General features: G+C 44.4%; 1 protein-coding gene across 4 annotated transcripts in view; it reads left to right on the plus strand.

The window, feature by feature from the left end:
• The window catches only part of EPHB1 (EPH receptor B1), a 451,907-nt gene that overhangs the window by 164,257 nt on the left and 265,867 nt on the right, over positions 1–21,783 (plus strand). The window contains exon 4 of one of the 4 annotated variants that reach the window (XM_074033728.1): positions 7,023–7,102. The exons of the other annotated variants lie outside the window; for them this stretch is intronic. Within the exon in view, the coding sequence (XP_073889829.1) occupies positions 7,023–7,102 (80 nt within the window). The remainder of the gene's footprint in view (positions 1–7,022; positions 7,103–21,783) is intronic. 4 annotated transcript variants of the gene reach the window in all.

Raw genomic sequence — 21,783 nt, forward strand, 5'->3', positions numbered from 1 at the left:
ATCTCATCTTCCTATGTACCCACCTCGCCTGCTGCAGGATGAGTCTGTGAAGCTGCAGGTATGTTGGACTCATCCTCTTGTGTTTGCATGGCCAGGGAGGCCAGGAAGAAATGAGCTTAGCTACAATAGGGCCCTGGAGAGGTTGGTGAGAAGGAGGCATTGTTGAGAGCCTCAGGAAGCCTCCTGGAATCACTGGGCGTACATTTGGGCCAGCAAGGCCAAACCCAGCCCTAATGAGTCTTTTCACTGAGAGTAGGACCTAGATTAGAAAGGCTGCAGAAGGAAACAGGCATTTTGGTTTCTGGCTTTTCCCTGGCCTCTATCTGGAGTAGCCTACTCAGCTTCAGGGTCCCTGCATCAGCCCACATTCCTGGTCAGAGCTGGAGTCCCTGGGTCTTAGGGTGTGGTCCTTGGGGCCCACTCTGATCATCTCCTTGCAGACCTCAGCAGTTCTGACCTTCTCCTTCCTCATTCAAATTGGATTCCACTCTTTAGGTCATGCGGGTTGGATGGTCCCATGTCTTTTCTTTCTTCAGCTACTTATTGGGCACCAACGGGTACTGGGCCCTATATGCTTGTACATGAGATTCAGCAGTTTTTCTTCCAGGAATGTGTTGCATTCTTAGCTCTTAGAAAGTGTTTGCAACGTCCAGAGGATGCTGGGGCTGCAAGTGGTGCTGTTGCCCTGGAGAACCTGATGAAGCATGGCTACATCTGGCTAGATAAAGCCTCAAAGGACAGCGAGTCAAGCACACCCCATGACACTTAACTTTGCTCTTCCACAGTGGTCCTCAGCCTAATTTTAGACACTTCTAGGGATGGAGCACCCGCACTTCCCAAGGAAGCCTGGTTAATTTCTGAACCTTTCTTCCTTGGAGTGGAACTTTTATACAAATCTCCACTCATGCAATTTATCTTTTTTTGTCGTTACTAAAAACATTTTGAATAGGTAATATATGTGAAAGGTCAGTTTCCCTCCACTGTGGTTGTCACCAGGCTCTCTCATTGTCAGTTTCTAATACTCTCTTGCAGAGAGTTGATGGATTTTGCAACTTTTCCCCCTTGTGTAGGGGCACACTACAGCGGACTTTGCACCTAGTTTCCCCATATCTCTTCTCAGTTAACACTGAAGTTTAACAGTAGTTTGGTTGTATTACATATAGATCTGCCTCATTCTTTCCAATGAGTGTTATTATTTTATTACATGAACATATTTTACTTAATTGGTCATTTATATACATTTAGATTGTTTTCTCTCTTTTGCTATTTCTGAACAATGTTGCAACAGAGATCCTTGTGCATTAATCTTTGCACCTATATGTGAGTATATCTGTGAGAAAAATTAATTAATTTATTCAATGAATATTTATTGAGGATTTTCTATGTGCCAAGCGCTTTCCTAAGCACTAAGAATGCAGTAAATTCTCAGAAGTAAAACTGCTGAATAAGAGTATATAAATTTTTAATTTTGATAGATATTCCCAAACTGTCCTACCCCGAAAGATATTTTCTACCAATTTTTGTTCACACCAGCAGTGTTTGAGAATTCCTGTTCCCTATACCTTTGCCAAGATAATAAAATATCAATCATTTTTATCTTTGCCGATCTGAGAGGTGAAAAATGGCATCCCATTGTTGTTTCCATTTGCATTTGACTTTGCAAAGTTCCATAAAATGCCCTGTTCAAGAACTGAGACTCAAGCATTCCAACAGAATACATTAAGTTGGGTGTGTTTGTGTGCTGCAGGCAGTTTGGGGCCCGGTCTGCCCTTCACTCTCTTCTGTCCCATTCCTTCCAACCCTGCATCATCCTCTGTATGTACTCTTTGTCCATCTCTAGTATCAGGACATTTTGACACATGCCTCCCACCGATTTTGGCACTTCCCAAGCTGTGGTAGGTGAAATGTCTGCAGATGGGACAGGACAAGTGCAGGTGCTTGAGGCTGGAAGACCACCCCATTCTCATAGTCCAGTCTCAGGAAGGCTGACTCTTCCTGGTTTGCTAAGAAACACACCTTGCTTTTCCCATCTGTCTTCTCCTGCCCCTGGGCCTGTTTCGGGGCTTCCTGCCCTGCCCCATGCATCTCTCAGCTCTCACCTTTTGGCCCTTCACCCCGCATCCTTTCCTTTAACTTTCTCAGCTTACCTCTGGGGCCTCTGGCCTCAGCTCACCATGTTGACACCTCCATGGCCACGCCTTCCTAGATCACCAGCCCTCTGCCCTCCCCTCCTCCCACCTCCTCTTCGTTTCTTCAGCCTTCACCAGACCTGCTGTCCCTTCCCCAGCAGCCCCAAATCAGTCTCATCCCCTTCCCTGATCAGGTGTCTACCCTCTACTGGAGCATACACCTTCCCACTCTGCTACTCTGCTGAAGCCCAGGCCTTGTCTCTGCCAGGGGTGTTGGCTCAGCTCTGGGCTGTTGCTTGCTGCAGCTATGTGTATGCCTGTTTGGTTTTTGTCCCCCTGCTCTGTGGCAGCTCTTTCTGTCTGGGGCCATGCACTCCCTACCTCTCTTACTTACCTCAGTTTCCCTTTCCCCTCCCTTCCCCTCCTTTCCCTTCTTAGACCTTCTCTTGCTCCTTCCTTCCTTCCTTCCTTCTTCAGTACTTTTCTTCTAAAATAAATATATTCACGTTAAAAAGTGAGTTAATTTAAAGAAAAATAATAAATAATAATAATACATTTAAAACTTGCTACATATAAGTATGGCAAAAAGGAATAAAGATAATAGGCAAACGACTGATATTTGAAAAGAATGTTGATGCCCAGTTTACCTGGGCTAGGAGAGCAGCTTATGCACTCTTTAGTATAGCCCCACATTCCACTGCCACACCCTAGTGATGGTTATATGATAGTTATGACCCGGATGTGGAGCACACTTCTGGATTGGCTTCCATCTTGTGTCGAAATGCTGATACCGTGTGGCTGTCATTTATAAAGCACTGACTGTGTGCTAGATGCTCTGCCAAATTCTTGTTCTGCATTATCTCTTAAATCCTCACAGAGCTTTATGAGGTACATGTGATTATTAGCCTCATTTTTCCATTGAAGATACCGAGGCACAGAGAAGCTAAGTAATTTTCTCAAGATCGTATGAGACAGGACTCTGAGGCCCGCTGGTAACCACTATTCTCTATGCCTCCCAAGCTAAAGAAGAGCCAAGATTCACTTAGGGGTAGATTTCTGATTTTTGATGGGAGTTGGCATCAGTGTTCCATTTGGACTAAGGTGTAAGCCTTTACTAACATGCACAAAGAAAAGTCATCAGAGTTTGATCTACATTTGGGGACTTCATGGATAGTGTTCATTTCCCATTGGTAAGGGATGAACCGGGAAGTTCATGGAGTGATCATATTCACTGGTGAGAGTGAACTGAAGTCACTGTCACTGCACGTGTCATCTGCATCATCATGCCCAGCTCACATTCCCATTCCTCTTCTCCCTAAGCTTCTCAGGGGCAGTGGCCATGCCTGATGCATCTCTGAATTCCTGCTTGCTCTGTGCCATCTGTTAAATGAAAACAGAACACAACACATTGAAAACAAAACTTGTGGAAGGAGAATGCTAGCTGAGAAGGGAGAGTCTTTGCATTAGGATGTGTAAGAAAACATCCCAGCAGCATTGAGTAGAGGGAGCTCCAAAGAAACCGGGGAGGAATCAGGCACAAGGCTTGCACTTGTGGAGGTGATGATGGCAGAACCAGATGGAGGCAGTAACCAGTGATGGCAGAGTCCTTGTCTGTCTGTTGTCCAATATAGTGACACATTGTGCACAAACATACAGAACAAAAACAACAGAATGGTCGCAAGCCCATACGTTATGAAACTCTTTCACTAAAAGTTGGTGATAATGTCTCAGTTTGACAGAGGACATAAGGTCAGTGCAACGTGTGTATTTCAAGTGGAAAATGACAATCTGCTCTTTGCACAAGATGGATAGAGCTTCTCATTGAAATTGTATGGAATATGCAAGAACTCTGCCAAATCATGAACTTGGCAAAAATGTGCCTGTTCTGGGAATTAGGCGATTTCAGGGCTTCCATTTGGTTTCTGGGTCTGTCACACACATGCCCACATGGATCTGAATGTGGAGGCCCTTGTGACTTCAGGCTTTGCTTTGCTTTTTCTCATTGGCTCTGTTTGTCTTTTCCCTCTGCATCTTTGGTCAAATTTGTCTACTCTGTTTTCTCTTCTTTTCCTCCATTTATTCTGTTCTCTTGTTTGTCTTCTCTTTAGACTTGATTCGAAAAGAGGGAAAAGAAACGTGTGTTTCTTTGGTAGACTCTTAATAAGTGAATGGCTATTTCCATTCATTGTTTTTATTTTGTCTCTAGCAATTTTAAAAATGAACTCTTTTAATAGTAAAATACAGGAAACCAATGATTATCATTGAATCGATAGCAAATATCACAAGTGATTTTGTCATCAAAATAATTAATAATCACATTTGGACAATAAGATCATTAATTAAAAAGAACAGTAGCTTTAAAAAATTTTAAAGTGTCTTTGTAGGATGCCTTCCTTCTTTCTTCTCATTATTTTTCTGAAGCATTCTTTGCTTGCTTCACCTTCTTCAGCCCCATTCTTGATTACTTTTGGCTTATGAGAATTATTTCAAGCTCCCTTTTCTTCTAACATAGTTTGCATCTTTCATTCCAGATACTCATTAAGAACCAGTAGCCAAAGCTGTTCATTGTTGAATTTTACATACCCGATGAGAGTGACTGCTTCCACCTTGCAGGATGACGTTGCTCCTTCCCCTGCTCTACCTACCCTGCCTATCTCTGCCTACCTACCCTGCCCACTTATCTAAGAATTCCCTCTAGGGCCAGGCGAGGTGGCTCATGCCTGTAGTTCCAGCACTTTGGGAGGCCATGGTAGGAGGACTGCTTCAGCTCCGGAGTTCGAGGCTGAAGTGAGATATGGTAGTGCCACTGCACTGCCGCCTGGCTGACAGAGTGAGACCCTGTCTCTAAAAAAAAAAAGAGAATTTCCTCTAATAAAGACAGTTATTTTGGAGAGTGTTTTATTTGTGGAGGTTGCTTTTCTCAATCATTTTTTCTCTGACCCCCATCAAGGGGTCAACTACCTTTCTGCCTGCCTGTAGAGAGAGCCTAAATTCGAGTTAACCATGTCTAAGCAGTGCAGCAGCCCTCCCACCACCACCTCCACGTTGAGCACTTTCTGCAGCCCTGGGGGCTACCGATTGACTACTCAGAGAGCTGATAGCCTCAGTGCACAAGTCACACTGACTTGGACATCCACACAACCACTTCTTTGGGAGGCAGAAGTGCCTGCACCTGTGCATCCCAGAGGTTGGTGGCCTTGACTCTCTGATCTGCTTCCCCAGTGGCCATGCCTCTTCAGGTCTTTTCCCATCTCCTGCCTTCCCTGCCTGTAGCTGTTCACTGGCCCTTCCTTTCGGGCCACAAAGGGCTCTGTAGACAGAAGCTGTGTGCTGTTTGCCAACACTGCACTGGGTACACAGAGGGGCGAGGGAGAGGCCATCTGCTCGCTCCTTTCACACAGACCTTTGCTTTCTCCTTTTCACTCTCCTCCTTCTCTCTGTCTTTGAATGAGAATACAAAAATTTTTTTAAAGCAGTTGCTAATTAGAGCAAGAGAATGAGAGTGAGCCTGGAAGAGAGACATAACAGAGAGGCCAGCCCCCGTGCAAATCAGCCGGCTTTTAAGAGCCAGTGAGGAAAGAGACAAGGAGGGGGCCTTGACAGGGCTTGGGAAGGATATTTTGACAAAATAAGCAACAAAGCTTCTTCAGAATGGCAAAGAGGGCTTTGTCTTAACCTCCTATCATAAAAGGGGAGGAAACAAGAAATGACAGAGAGTTTCTTGTGAACTCCCACTGCCAGCCTCCACCTACCCTGGCTCTTCTTGTCTTTTTCACTCCCTCAATAGCCCAGTAAACAATAGTCTCTATTTAGGGACATTTAAGTGTATCCTTTTATTGATAATTTTTGTTCTGGCTGATAGAGAGTGAGCAATTGGTGGCTTCTCTTCCCAGGCAGGCCTGGCTTCCCCAGGCAGGGAGCTTGCCCTTGCAGGAACTGCTAAGTCACCAGGAAGTCCCAGCTTGGAAAATATGTCCCAACAAGTCAAAACTTTCTTTCAGGATTTTGTCCCCATCACTCTACCCTATTCTTGGTTCACCTAGTGATTTCTTTTCCCATCTGCATTCCTGCCATTCTGTTTGCCCAGAGCAGCCCTGATATTTGGTGCTGAAGTGCCTGCCCAGTGCAAGGCCGGGGGAATGGCAGTCAGTGTTAGAACAGGGCCCCACTCTGGCCCTGAGTTCTGAAAACCCACTCATGCTCAAGAAGGTTCTGGCCACCACAGCAACCAGGGATGGGGGCACCTGCATGGCAGCTCTGCCATGGCTTAGAATAGAGCCACCTTGTCCTTTATTCAGCCAGCCTCACTCTAAAGGCTGGGAGGTCCCAGAAGGACCAACTTCAGAGAGTTGTGAGGCAGAGGGAGGGACACATGGTGACAAGACTCCTCTAGAGATGCATTTTCTCCAGGCATGAGATGAATGGACTGATGGCCCAGATATATAAAGACTTTTAAGTAAGTGCTATGCACATTGAAAAACTTAGGTCATTTTCTGATTTCATGTGAGTGTAAAAAAATGAAAATGAGAGTGGTGGAAGCCTCATCACAACACACACTGGTACTAACTAGTCAGGGAGGAAGAAAGGAAAAGGAAATGGAACCTGGGAAGACACGTGCTATGGTTTGAATGTGTCCCCCAAAAGTTTGTGGGTTAGAAACTTGGTCCACAATGCAGCAGTGTTGAGAGGTAGGACCTTTGCAAGGTGATTGGATAATGAGAGCTCAGCACTCATGAATGAATTAATCCATTCATGGATGAATGAGTTATCAAGGGAGTGGGTTAGTTATTACTAGAGTGGATCCTATAATAACTATATTACAGTGGTTATATTGTTACCATTTTGGCCATCTCTCATGAGTCCCTCACCATGTGATGCCCTGCACCACTTCAGGGCTTTGCAGAGTCCCCACCAGCAAGAAGGCCTTCACCAGAAGCAGCACCTTGACCGTGGACCTCCCAGTCTTCAGAACTGTAAGCAATAAATTCCTTTTTCTTTATTAATTACCTAGTCTCTGGTTTTTAGATATAACAACAGACTTTGTCTTTAGTCCTAAGACAAAAGGATGATAATTGATTTATCCTCTTTCATTGGTGACTTTTTAAGGTGATGGATGCATTAGAAGAATATCCCACTGGAGTCTGTTGGAAAAAATCTGCTCATTCTGAGATGAGGTCTCAAAGTGGACTTTTCAGGAGTCCACACTCAGTGGACCTCTCTCTAACACACAGTGTGTCTCCCTGAACCCTCAGTGCAGTCTATCTTGGCCCTGTCCAAGGACCTCTCTAGAAAGCAAGGGCATGAGTCAATGTACCATGCAACTAGCTAGGGGGGAAAAGGCTTTAGAGAAAACAGCCATAGAAGTATAGTTTTTAAGAGCTGGTAGCTTGAGTTGTTGAATCCTGGATCTGTGTTTATTAATGGAGTGACTTGTCTGAGCCTCAATATATTAAATGATGACATAACAGCACTGAGCTCATGTTTGCTGTGAAGATTTTATGAGAATCTGCATGTGTAGAGCTGAACAAAAATCTTGACACCTTGCAAAGGTTTAAAAATGGATGTTGATGTCAACATTTTTATTATTAAACAAGCCAGGAGGTAATTTTCTGTCTATCTTTGGTTGAACCATATATGAACTGTGGGAAGAACGTAAAAAATTTAAAGAGATCCAGTAAATATCAGGAAGGCTTAGGCAACATGATCTGGTTCATAGATAGAAAAAATGTTTTAAAGTAGAGCCCCTGAAGATAGTGGAAGCCATCCATCTAGTCATAAATGCTACGGGTTGTCCCGTTTGTTACTGCAAGATTAACTTGTTTTTTTGTTAATGTTTTTAAATTTTTGTGACTCTAAATTCTATTTTTAAAAGTTATAATACAAAAAATTTGACTTCTTGACTTAAGTAGACAGTTTTATGAATTTTGATACATGCATAGATTTGTGTAATCAGTATCACAATTGGGATACCAAGAGCTCCTTTCTGCTACCCCTTTATAGTCGCCTCTTTTTCCATCCTCCACCCCCAGGGCAACCAGTGATTTGTTTTTCATTATGATTGTATTGTCTTTTTAAATGAAATGATGCATTATGGCAACCTTTTGAGACTGGCTTCTTTCACTCAGCATAATGCCTGTGAGACTCATTTAAATTGTATCATGTAGTAATAGTTTGTTGCTTTTAATTGCTGAGTAGTATTTCATTGTATGAATGTACCATAATTTGTGTATCCATTTGCTTGTCAAAGAGAGTGTGGATTGTTTCCAATTTTTGATTATAACTAGAGGACATACATTTTCATTTCTTTAGGGCAAATACCCAGGCAAGGACTTATTGGGTCATATGGAAATTGTATATTTAACTGCTAGATCATTTTTCAGGGTGCCTATACCATTTTCCATTACCATTAGCGTCAGTGTGAGAGTTTCAGTTGTTCTGCCTCCTTGGCAGCACTTGGTATTATCAGTATTTTTTAATGTTAGCCATTCTACTATGTGCATCATGGTATCTCATGGTGATATTAATTTGCATTTCTCTAGTAAATCATGCTGTTGATGATCTTTCATGTGCTTGTTGCCATCTGTTTATGTTTATCCTCTTTTGTGAAGTGTCTGTTCTAGGTTTTTGCCCAAGTTTCAATTAGGTTGTTTGCGTTGGTGTCTTTCTTTCAAGTTTCAAGAGTTCCTTATATATTTTGGATATAAGTCCTTTTATTGAATATGTGATTTGCAAATATTTTCTTTCAGTCTGTAACTTATCTCTTTATTCTCTTAATAATGTCTTTCACAAAGCAAACATTTTAAAGTTTGATGAAGTCCAGTTAATCCATATGTTCAAGTTTATCTAACCAATTATTTTTCACCTGAGCCAGATCAAATTCAATAATTCTTTGCTTAACCTTGGCACAAAGATTTTCTTCTCTGCTGTCTTCTAAAGTTTTAGTTTTATGTTTTACATTTAGGTCTATAATCAATTTGAGTTAATTTTTGTTGAAGGTATACAGTTCATTTTATCATCATTTTGCCTATGATGTCCAGTTATTTCAACATGGAGAGAGCTGTATAAGTGGCTCTTTCACTTTTTCCAAGCCTTTACTTGAATATTATGTTCTCAGGAGCCCTCCCCTGACCACTACTCCCAGTGTGAATCACCTTCAGCAGCCTCCCGTCTCCCTCCATGGCTTTGTCTTACTTCATGGCACTTACTATCATGTAAGCTTTACTGATTTATGATGTGTATTATCTGTCTTTCCTCACTAGTATGTAGGCTTTACGAGGGCAGGGGTATTTCAGTGTGTATGTGTGTGTGTATGTAGGGAAGGGGTCTGCTTGTTAACTGATGTATCCTGAGTGATTAGCACGCATTTGAAGAATGAAGAGGCTGGAGTCCCCTAGGCCATACAGTTTCCGAGATCCACAGTGTAGGGACAGTTGCTGAGGCTCCAAGGCCAGCAGCAGCTGTCAGATGCGAGCTGGACTCTGTCTCACATGTTCATCAGGCGAAACAGGTTTGTCACAGTTAATACTCTGAAGCTCTTCTCTCACCCACCTGCCTACCATATTGAATGAGGCTAATAAGAACATAAACAGTTGAACCATTTTCCTCCTCAGTCTTAAATTATTTGTTCCTTGAAATATAAGCTTTATCCTTTTTTCACCCCGATACCTCTTGAAAGAAAGGAAGTGCTCTAATGCCCTGGGAAAATAATCTTAAATTCTAATCAGCCCTCAATCCTGGGTGTTAGAAGTGACTCATAGATGAGGTGGTGGGCAGGATGGAGGGGAGAGCTGTTTAGGAGGCAAAGTTGGCTAGAATGGAAGCTTTCAACTGGCTAACAGTGCTTCAACTCCAACAGTGAGGCTTAACTTATCAAGTGTGGGGCCCAGGGAATCTGAGATGCAAACAGCACAAAGATACAGAGAGACCAGAAGAAAATAGGCAGATTAAATGAACTGGGAGTGGGCTTAGTAGATTCTTGTTCCCTGCAAATGGAGCTCCTCCTCTTCATTCTGACCTTACCCTGAGTTCCAATTTACATTCCTCACCAGTGGCATCATTTTGCCCTTGGTCTTTCCAGTAGTAGGTAGAGTGGATGTGTGACATGCCGTCTCCCTGGGGTCTGCTCTGGAATTTGTAGGAGGAGCTTAGGGACAACAGTCTGGATGGAAGGGTGGATGGAGCAAGGGCAGCTGGACTGCCTCTGCACAGCAAGCACACTGTTCTTAATGTCAGTGTTTATTTGTAGTGCAGGGGGCACTGATGGGAATAGGATGAGAGGCAGGCCCTGACTGGTGAGGGCTGGTGGGAAGCATTTGCAGAGGTTGCTGGCCCTTCTCCTTCCTCAATGCAGGGACACTAGTCCCTTTAGATACCATCCCATCTCCCACCCCAGCAGGATGCCCTGCAGGTTCAGCAGATCCTGTCAAACAGCCCTATTCTTTGATTATCTCTGAACAGCTAAGGCTCCTGGTCTGTTTGAAATTGGGTCACATACTATGTTTGTTCTCAGAAAAGCAAACTCATGTTATCTTCTGTTTCCATCTCATTTTCAGCACTGGATTGACCAAGTTGGCTAATATTCTTTTTTGATAAATTTGTTTCAGTTCAATGGGAGGAGCTGCTGATTTTTAGTCATCAGACCTATGAGGGTGAGAGGAACTTAACTTGTAATATTTCTTAAATGATACTTTAATGAAGACTCCCATTAACACTTACAATAATTCACAGAAAAGAAGCCCAAGCAGAGCTGGCTGAAATGTCTTCCTTAAATGAAGGTCTTAATTACAGATCAGAAACAGAAACTAGCGTGTCTGCGAGTTGCCTCTCCCCTGTGTGGACCAGTCCTCATGGCCACACCTGCCTCCCAGGGCTCCCCTAAGAGAAGAGGCAGTCTCTCTTCACCTGTCCTTTTCCCTTCCTTCCCCTTCTTTTCCTTCTCCTTCAGAGCATCCTTGCTATGAGTCAGTGCTGCATGTGGGGCTTCTTAACTGTACAAAGAGCATCTGGATCTTGGGGTCTTTCTCTAAGAGTGTGTGTGTGTGTGTGTGTGTGTGTGTGTGTATATATATAAATATATATCATATATGTGTTTATAGAAATTTGTATATAAATATATAAGTATATTATATATCTTTTATATAACATATATTAAAGAGGTAATATATATTATATATGTATTATGAATATAAAATATATGTTAAATGTATATAATGTATATTAAAGAGGTAATGTCAAAGCAGGGTTGCAAAAATTGCAGTAGTATTTGTATTCAACAAACAAATACTTTTAACACAAAAATCGCAATACTGTGTGTTATACTGCAAGAAGAGACTTGCCAGATGTATAAAATGTATACATGCACATGGCCCAAGAGGCAGGCTGGTTGGATAATGGGACACAGTTTGAAGTTGTGGATGGACTTCTCATTTCAGTCCTGTGAGTGTATTTCACTCAGTGTGAACTTGAGGCCTTTCTTGAATGGGAGCAGGTCAAATGGCCTTCCTGCCTTGTTGTGACAACCCTATTTGGCCCCAGAGTCTGGGTGGGTGGGCAGCTCTGACAGAGGTATGTCCGTTGTGCTGCTGCACACCCCAGGTTGGGCCTCAGCTGCCCATCTCTGGCCTAGGGGGTTTGACCTGGCTTCCCTTCTTGCTCCCTCCACAGCCTGGATAGGTGTTGAGCAATAAGGCATTGGAGTCTGGTTCAGACCATAGATAAATCTGGCACAGTTACTTACCTTTCTTGGGTGTGGGGAATGTGTCCTCCTGCAGGAGCTCCAGCTGTGGCACACCGTGTAGCCTCAAGTCTTCAGCCCTTTCCAAGGGCAGACACACAACAACAGGATTGCTTTCTCTGGCTATATTCACTGGCTCCCTTGCCTTCTTCAGGGATGGGGACAGTAGGAACCTGATAGTGAAGGGCAGGGTTGACCAACAAGGTCCAAAGCAAGTTTCTGGCTCAACCTGGAAGAGATGCCCCCTGCTTCTTTATTATGGCAACCAATGGTAGGTCTGGCAGTGGGAGAGGAGCTGAGCGGAAGTGCTCCTTGTCTGTCTTCTAGTCTTTGTTGTTGTTGTTGTTGTTGTTGGAGATGAAGTCTCACTCCCGTCGCTCAGGCTGGAGTGCAGTGGCATGATCTTGGCTCACTGCAACCTCCACCTCCTGGGTTCAAGCGATTCTTTCTCCTTAGCCTCCTAAGTAGCAGGAATTACAGGCATGCACCACCATGCCTGGCCAATTTTTGTATTTTTAGCAGAGACGGGGTTTCGCCATGCTGGCCAGGCTAGTCTTGAACTCCTGACCTCAGGTGATCCACCTGCCTTGGCCTCCAAAAGTGCTAGGATTACAGGCATGAGCCACCGCGCTTGGCCTGTCTTCTAGTATTAAAAAATAAATTATGTGAGCAGAATTAAAATGCCCAGAGTTGGTAGGAGTGGGATAGGGTAAGGCTTGTCAAAACGCCTTGGGAGAAAGCATTTCTGGAATACTCAATCCTAGAGAAAACCTATGCAGCTGCAGGATTCAAGGCCTGGCCTGGAGAGTGTACCTTATTCCTTTAGGGAAATGCTGAGAAGTTTTGTCTGACCTGGAAAAACAAGAGGAGCATGTCTGCAGGAGAGATGACCCAAAGGCCAGCAGGAAGTTGGTGATTTGCCTGGAAGGCAAGTCTTCAGAGAGTGCTGTGGAGTGATATAGAGCTGCATCTGGGCTGGGGGAATATCCCATTCCTCTGCCTTTAGCCTTTATCCAGTCACAGTGGTCTCTAACCACACCCTGTAACCACAGATACATCTTCCTGAATCCAAGACTGAGTAACAGGTAAGCATTCAAGGATGCATGCGTGCTGCGTGCACACACACACACACACACACAGGCCCCAAACCCAGTTTGTTTAAGAGTGTAGACTCTGGAGCCAGACTGCCTGGGTTGGAACTCTGGTGCTGCCACTTACTGGCTGTATGACCTTGGGTAAGTTACTTTACCTCTCTGTGCGTTGGTTTCCTTGTTGTAAAATGGGAATGATAGTAATCTACTTCCTAGGGTGGTATGGGAATTGAGTGAATTAATGCTTGTAAGGTGCCTAAAACACTGCTGGCCCTCAGAGAGCATTCAGTATGTATTAGCTGTTATTATTTTCCATCTTGCATGCATAGCGTGCTGTGTCCCCACCTCCGCCCCACCTCTTCAACGCCAGCAGTTTAAATTGTGAATCTCATCAAACCTTCCTCAAGCCTTGCCTAAACTCTACCTCTTCTGTGAAGAGTTTTTGATTTCCTACTCCAGTGCCAGCTGACATCCTAATGGCCTCTTGTTGGCACCTGCCTCGGCATATTGCCTGTTTCTTTCCTCTTTGCCCTTTTGTTTCCCAAGTCCTTGAGTCAGACTGTGAGCTCCCTGAAGCAGTCCGCAGTCCCATGACTTCATCTCTGATCCCTGGCAGCGTTTCCCTGTTTCCTGCAGGGGCGGGGCTCTCAGCACACCCTTCCTGCTTGAGCTGCTCCTGTGCCTTGCACCTCCGTGTCCTTCTTCCTTCTCCTCTCCCCTCCCTGCCACCACCCATCCTCCCTGTGTCTCTCTTTGTTCCTCCCCTCTCTCCATCTCTTCCCTGTTGATTCTCCTTGCTTCTCTGACCTCCCCCACCTCTCTCTTAATGAGAACTTTCACACATCATATTGATTTGGAGTTTTAAAAAGCCGGCATTGATTTTTCTGGGGGACTTTTCATGATCTTATTTTTAAATGTAGGAAGAAGGCTGTTTCCAAAGCTGTTGACTTCGTTCTATTGAGTTAGGGAGTCGATGTTGGAAACTCTTTTCTGGGGAGTCAGAGAGCTCAGGGACCTGAGATGCCATATCTAATGAGCTGAGATCAGGGTTGCCATCCCTTTTGCAGGCCTGGGTTTGGTGGCAGAGAGCCTTGGGCAGGTTGGGGGATGCAGAACTGGGGTGGATTTCTGGGTAAGGCTAAAGAGCATGCACAGAGAGTGAGCAAAGTCAAAACAGAAATGCTAAAGGCTGTTTGGGAGTGAAGGGCAGGCTTGCGGGGAAGAATAGTGGTGGGAATTTGCTGCGGGGGGCCACAGCTCCTGATACTCTGCTACTCTGGCATCAGAGACAGCCTCCCAGGCCTGTCTCCCCTAGCCCCTCATGCAGCACATACTGACCCAACACCCGACACCAATGTACTGCCTGGTCCTGTACTGACGACTTTGCTTCCATGATCTCATTTAATCTTACCAATAACCTCAGGAGGCAGGTCACATGATTTACATCTCACTTTATGGATGGGAAGTCATTATAGGAATAGGTTAAAGCTAGTGAAGGACAGTGTTTTTTTTTTTTTTTTTTTAACTCTTCATAAAGATAGAATAATAGAAAGATTTAAGAGGGCAGAGTGGGGGCGAGAAGGACAACATTTTGCTTCCAAAAGGGCGTGTGCAGATGCATACATGTGCACACATGTTGGCCACATTAAATCTTCTGGAGATGGGACCAGACATGTAAAAACAAAAGAACAGAATCAAGCCACTGGATGAGGATATTGGATGAAAGGGAAATAAAGACAGAGAAATAAGATGATATGTGGCTGCAGGTCCTGACACCCATAGCCAGAGGTGGGTGGATTAACAGAATGCAAGACGGAACAGGCACTTAGGGGGAGTCTGCCATGGCCTGGGCCCTGAATGGAGTATTTCAGGCCCTCTGTATGGGTTAGTTAGTTGTCACCAGGTCAGATCCACACACACACTTCTGCTCTTGCCAGGTTCTGCAGCCATTAACTGGGACTGCCATTCCCCTATATGAATTCAAAGATCTATGGGAGCAGCTAGGAGAGGAGCAGGCACAGATGTCATCTGAAAGATTCCAGGGCAAGAGCAGAGAGGAGGGGCCAAGAGCAGGATGGGATGGATGCAACAGCTCCTTTGCACTGCAGCCTGGCAGCCCCCTGGCAAATGCAGGAGAACAGCTCCTCACCTGACTCTGTACGGGCAGCACCAGGCAGGGTCAATTCACCGGGAAGTTGAAAGGTGATCAAACCAAACTGAGATGACAGGAAACCTTTGGCCTGCTTGCTAACTTTCTAATATCATCAAAGATAAATCTAATTTTGTTGCAGCACAGTTTGTCTTGTTTGGTTTGAAACCTTCTTGCTCCCCTTTTTATCTAGCGAGCTTCTCTGGTGTTGCATCTCAGCTTAGGGCTCACTTTCTCCAGGCGTCGCCCCATCTCCTCCTCTGTGCATCTATAACATCCATCATGGCCCAAACGTTTCTTCTGTGATGCCACATATACTTCCATAAACAACCTTGTATGCAAAACTGCACTCCAAATAGCAGTGCTTATGGGGTTAAAGAAATAAAAAAGGTTAGGGCTTGTCCTTCAACACCTGCAGAACTCTGGATCAAAAGCCCTAAGAAAAACGACCATCCTAATAGAAACAGCAGCTCAGATAAATCTCTTGCACCTAGCCTCCCAGTAGGTGGAGACTTTGTGGCCTTGAACTTTGGGGTTCTGCCTTCTCCTTGGAAATGTAGGTGCTAGAGGGCATTCATTTCTACTTGAAACCCAGTTCATCATTCAAACTCTGACAATTTTTATTTGACAATTTTACCTCAATAAAGCTGAGGAAAAATTCTGAAACTTCCTTGAGGATGTTTTCACACAGGAGGAACGTCTTTGTAGCTTCTCCATCTGCATTTTCACCGTCACAGCTTAGCAGAACGGAGGAGTAGAGGTGCTTGAAGCCTCCAAACCAGCCACAACACACACTAGAGGAGGCACTTGTGTGGACTTCCAGCTTGTGCTTCACACTTCGCAAGGCGCCACCACTGTCGCGAGTGGCCTGGGATGTGAAGGAGAATGCCTTGGAAAATCTAGCTCCAGGCCTGTGGCCTTTCAGCAAAAGTGTGCTCTAGGAGGGGTGGATGGACCTGCAGAAAATCCATCTTCACCAAGAATGGACTCCTGCATCCTGCATTCCTTTGATTCTCCCTCTAGAGCCCATGCCATGGCAGACTACCCCCAAATACCTGTTCCTTCATTTACACACCTTCATTTCAAGAAAGATAGAAAGGCCAAGAATGTATCTGACAGACTTTCCTTTAGTGGCCAGGACATCCTTGTTTGTCCCTTTTTCTCCACATCCCCTGCCTCCATTTCTCCTGCCATGCTGACCACATTCAGTCTTCTCCAGGGCCAAGTGTCACCTGGGCCCCCTGACTTGCTCCTGGTGAAGTGCCTGCTTTGGTTTTCCATCTGTGTGTAGAGGGTGCTCCTTTGTTTTCTGTGACTTTCCTTCAGCGTCCTCCCCTCTGCCTTCCTTCTCAGCTTCTTCTCCCGCCCCCTCCGTCGTTGGGAGGATGGAGTCTTCTATTCCCCTAAAACACCCCTAGAGCCCACGGGTTGCTCCACAGAGGGATAGAAGTAGAGGCCTGACCCCAGGAGATGGTGGAAACCACCTTAAGCCCTGTAACAGAGCTGACACCAGAGCCTTCTGCCACCCCAGCCCTGGTTCTACCTGTGAAGGAGAGAATGGAAGGAGGCATTTGCCTGATGCCATACATTCTGTTTTTCTTTCCACAGTGTCCAGGCCTTTTTGGAGGATCCTTAGACAGCAGGATTGACATTGGAGGATCCTGGCATTTCTGCCACACTCACACAGCCTCCTCTGCATCCATCCCCTCTGAGGAAGCAGGTGACTTGCTTGTGGAGCCTCAAAAATTGGAGATCCAAGTTTTCCCTTTCTTCCCTCAGAAGCCCTCCACTCCTGCAAGCCATTGAGTTACCAAGTCCTATTCATTCCACTGTAGAAGAGCTCAACCTTCCCTTTCTCTCTGTTGCCCCTACCCTAAGCCACTGTAGTTGGTCCCTCTCTGGTCTTCCTGGATCCTGCCCTGGCCCCTCAGAGCATCTTCCACATGGTTGCTCCAGGGATTTTCCCAAAAAGTAAAGCTGGTCCTGTCCACCTATGGGAGACTCTTCTTTAGACATCTTCATTACTCCCATTAGAAAGTCTGAAAACCCTGCCTTAGCACCAGGGCATTTAGCAATCTGCCCCCAACCCTCCTCTCTAGCTTCATCTCCTGCAGCCCCACTTTAAGTGTCTGGCCACTCAGTGCTAAGGGGTTCCCAGAACTGAGTCTGGTCTTTCATGCTCCAATGTCACCTACACACTCTTTCCTCTTCCTGGATTTCCCTTCTCTTTCCTTTCAGTTGGCACAACTCCGGGTCTGCTGAAACAGTTCAGCCTTACTAAGCCTTCCCTGTCTTCCACTCTCAACAGCACGCAGTAGCTCTTGCTTCAGTGTCTTCAGTGCTTTTTGAGCATCTGACTTCAGTGTCATTGGTTGCATTGGACAGGCAGAGTGTTCTTGCCTGGTCCTCCCACGAGACTGTGAGCTGTGGCAGGACGGCCTCCAGGTTGCTCCTGTGGCTCTGGCCCCTAGCATGGTGGGGCTATTATGAGAAACTCACCACAGGTGTGTGGAATGAATGAGAGAACATTGTGGGACCTACCCAGTAAGGTGAGAGGTGGCAACACTACTGCCATCTGGCTTCAGAGGAGTAAAATAGGACCAGCTTTCTTGGGTTTTCTCCTCGATGATGTTGTCCTCATGGAGGGTGGGGCCAGGGGCCTTGGGGTCTGGCATCCCAAAACCAGGCAAACACTTAGGATTTCTGACCTTATAATGTGGCTTATAAAAGCTTCCAAGGAGACAAAATCAAGATGTTGGAAGATTTTTCTTTGGGGAAGGAATTACTCTCACCTTATATTTAGAATGGTACAGTGTCTTCTACCTTGTGATTTGACTGACAGAGAAGTGTACTTGAACTATTTTTAACTTGGAATATTAAGAAGAAGAAATCGAGTGATTAGATCTTTGGAAGCTATTGTGTAATTCTTAAACTTTGGTAAAGGAGCATGTTCAAAGGGGGGATGAAAAGGCCAACCAGATTGGTACGTTTCAGTTCTTTCTGTAACTTTAGATTTTTATTCCAAAGGAATCCGTCGTCTTTAGAAAAGCAGCCAAGGATGTGCCTGTGTATGTGTTTGAAAGTCATTCCATTCCCCATAAATAGCTTCAGAGTATGGTCTTCACTTCAAGAAGGCATTTTAGAAAGGGCTTCTTTCACTCTATTGACAGCAACAGTGAGCGTTTGTACAGGGCTAAGCAAGTTGCGCATTCCCATTTGCTTTTTAAACAATCTTATAAGGGAGTTACCACAGATGGCCTCCAACTTACAATGGTTCAACTTACGATTTTTCAATTTTATAATGGCGCAAAAGTAATATGTATTTCAGTAGAAACTATATAGACTAAACTATGATGTTAGGTGTATTAAATGCATTTTCAGCTTATAATGGGTTGATCAGGAGCAACCCATTGTAAGCCGAGGAGCATCTGTACTCTGATGATGATTTTCTTTGTTTTGTAGAAGGAAAGAAAATGGAAACAAGAGTGCTTGAATGACCAACCCATGACCATCTAGTCAGTACATGGTTATAGGTGGTATTTGTGTCTAGACCCTCTCTCCCTTAATCGTATTTTTGTTGTTGTTGTTGTTACTTTGAGGCCAAAATGCAAAAGTTATTTGGGTTATCCCACATTGCACTGCTGGAGACCTTAACTGGAAAGATTGTGTTTTTATTACCAATTGCTGCATAGTAAAACACCTCAGTGGTAGTTTTTGACAGGCATGACAGGAATGAGTTATCTCTGCTTCATTATATCTAGGGCCTCAGCTGCAAAATTTGAATGGCCGGGAGATGGAATCATCCAGAGACTTATCACATGCATGGTACCTGGACTGAGATGACCAGAAGGCAGAACTCAGCTGAGACTGTTGACTGGAGCTCTCACATATGCCCTCTCCATGTGACTTGGGCTTCCTCATAGCATGGTGGTCTCAGTGCAATTGGATTTCTTATGCAGTGCTCCAGGATTCTAAAGGAGACTGTTCCAGTGAAGAAGGAAAAAGCCTTATGGCTTTTATGACTTAGTCTCAGAAGTCACATATGATCACTTCTGCCATACCCCATTGGTTAAAGAAGTCACAAGCCCAGCCAGATCCAAAAGGAAGAGACAGATACCACTTCCCAATGGGAAGGGTGTCAAGAATTTGAAGCCTTTTCTTACACTCACAAGAGACTGTTTCTCTTCGGACTAGATTGCTATATGTACAGTGCTATCTAGAAGAAAGGAAACGAGCAAGGTAATCTCTAGAGATCTAGAGAGCCATGCTAGCAATGGGCTCTAGATTTCTCCATCCACATGAGAAGAGAGGCCTGACAGATTGTTCCATTTAGTTCTCCTTGGCATACCAGGTCAGAGAAGAGGTGACTCTTGCCATCCTTTGCTGGGGATAAATACTCAATGCTTGTGTGTCTTCATGTAAGATAAGTTACCTGGCACCAGGCTACGCTAGGGGCTTAAGTATTATAAGGCTTGAGGATTCTCTGTTTGCTGCTCATGAGTCATAACATTGTATCACCTTGGAGGGACAATATTTCATCTGCCATAATCCTTCAGAATAAAGGCACTAAGAACCTCTGTGAGTGAGGAGAAGCCAAAGAAACAGATTCCTGGGAATTCAAGGCACTTTATCCATGAGCTCAGCAAGTTCCTCTCCTTCAAGCCTTAATCAGGGGAGATAAGCACAGGGCAAGCAGAGTATCAGACCTTACAGGGTCATATTTGTTGTACCAAACCATTGCTAACACACTGGGGTCTCCTGAAACACAGATTCCCATCTGCTTTATTCTTGGTAGACAAAGGTGGCCCCAAATAACCTTTTATACCTCATTTCCCACATGGTACTCCTCTTACCAGCACTCTGGCCATGCTAGATTTTGTCATTAGATCATCATGATTCACGGTACCTGTACTGGTCAGCGGGGGCTAGGTTGTGTTGCAATAACAAACATTCCCCAACTCTTAATGCCTTAAAACAGCACAAATTTACCTCTCCCTCATCTTGCATGTTCATCAAGGGTAGGCAGGTGTCATTCCATGTCACTGGTAGTCATTTGGCAGAAGGAAAGGGAGCACTAGAGGGTCTTGGATTGGCATTAAATGTCCTGGTTCAGGAGTGACACATACTACTTCTATTTACAACTCACTGTCCAGAGCTAAACTTATGGTCTAATCCCACCTCAAAATGGCCAGAAAGTATAGTTTTACCATATACCTGGAATACAGCTAGAAAAAAATGGCAAATTGCATTGAGTACCACATGACAACCACAAGCTGTCATTCTTTTTTTCTTCTCCACATTTTTATCTCTGCATCCATGCCTGCATGCATCTCTGCACACACCCACCCACTTATCAAATGTTTAGTGAGTACCCACCCTGTGCCCAGGTATGGCTTTAGGTGCTAAGCATATGGAGATAGAAATGTTCTTTGGAGAAGTTAATAATTTTGCTGAAGTCGTTCAAAATCTGTCCAGTTTTTCCAGGCTACAGCTGGACTCTCCGTGAAGACAGCCGGTATTAATGGATTCTTCCTTGACAACATGTCCTTGATGCTGGAGCATAATTATTATTAATATTTAGTTATTATTGAGCTCTTACAATAAGCCAGATAATTTTCTAAGTCTAATTTAACCCACACTGCAGCTTTGAGTGGTAGGCTATATTATGCCATTTACAAATGAGTAAGTTTAACCTCACAGGGGTTAAGTTGCTTGTTCAATGTCGTAGAGCTACAAGGTGGCAGAATTGAGATTTAGATTTGGACTTTCCGAGTCCAAGTCCTTACTCTTCAATGGCTACATTACACTTATCTTTAATGCTCACACAATTTTTTTCTCTAAATCATAGACCTGGAAACAACAAACAGACAAAGATTATCCTCTGCAGTTGTACTGTGAGGGCTTAGAAGGCAGAAATCATCCAGTGATTTCTGATCATTGGATTCTTTTTTGATGAATGAATAAGGGAGGGAGAGAAGGAGAGAGGGAAAGAAGAAAGGGAGAATAGAGAAAAGCAAAGAAGGAAAAAGAAGGAGGAGTGAAGGAGGAGGAGAGAGGAGCTGATTCTTTTCATATGGAATGCAAATCTTGCCAGTGAGGTGGTGTGTCCCTGCACGAGAAGGCAGGCAAATGCTCGTATCCTGAAGAAAGGTGTTATGCAAATCGTTGGCATTGCTCTCATAACCTGATCATCAGTTTTGTCCCTCAGTCTACCAGTTCTGTGCCTCAGCACGTCTCATTACCGCTGAAGAGGTTCTTCAGTCTACCACGTCTGAACCAACCACAATTAAATACACAGATGTATTCCTCCTCACTCGGCTGCTAAAAAGGAAATATTTTTGAAAAATATGACAAGTCAGTATCACAGCTCGAAGAAACTGGAGGAAGGAAGAAAGGGCTACAAAGGAGGCATTAAACAGAGTTTTTAAAGGTCACTCTCTGATTTTGTGTGTTACTTTCCAAAGAGATATTTTCAGATTAAAAAAAAATAACTGTGAATATAGCAATTATGACTAGCCTCTGTCCTGTGCAGTTAAATAATGGTTTACATCGGGGATCAACAACAGTCAGTGAGGCCTGAAAGCACTGGCTTTTTCTGCAACCTGACCCTGCGTGCCCAGGTTCAATTTGTTTTCCACGATTACTCTGTCCTTATCAAAAGGACAATCTGCAATCCCATGC

This window comes from Macaca fascicularis, chromosome 2 (assembly GCF_037993035.2).
Source record: "Macaca fascicularis isolate 582-1 chromosome 2, T2T-MFA8v1.1".
Classification (NCBI taxonomy): Eukaryota; Metazoa; Chordata; class Mammalia; order Primates; family Cercopithecidae; genus Macaca; species Macaca fascicularis.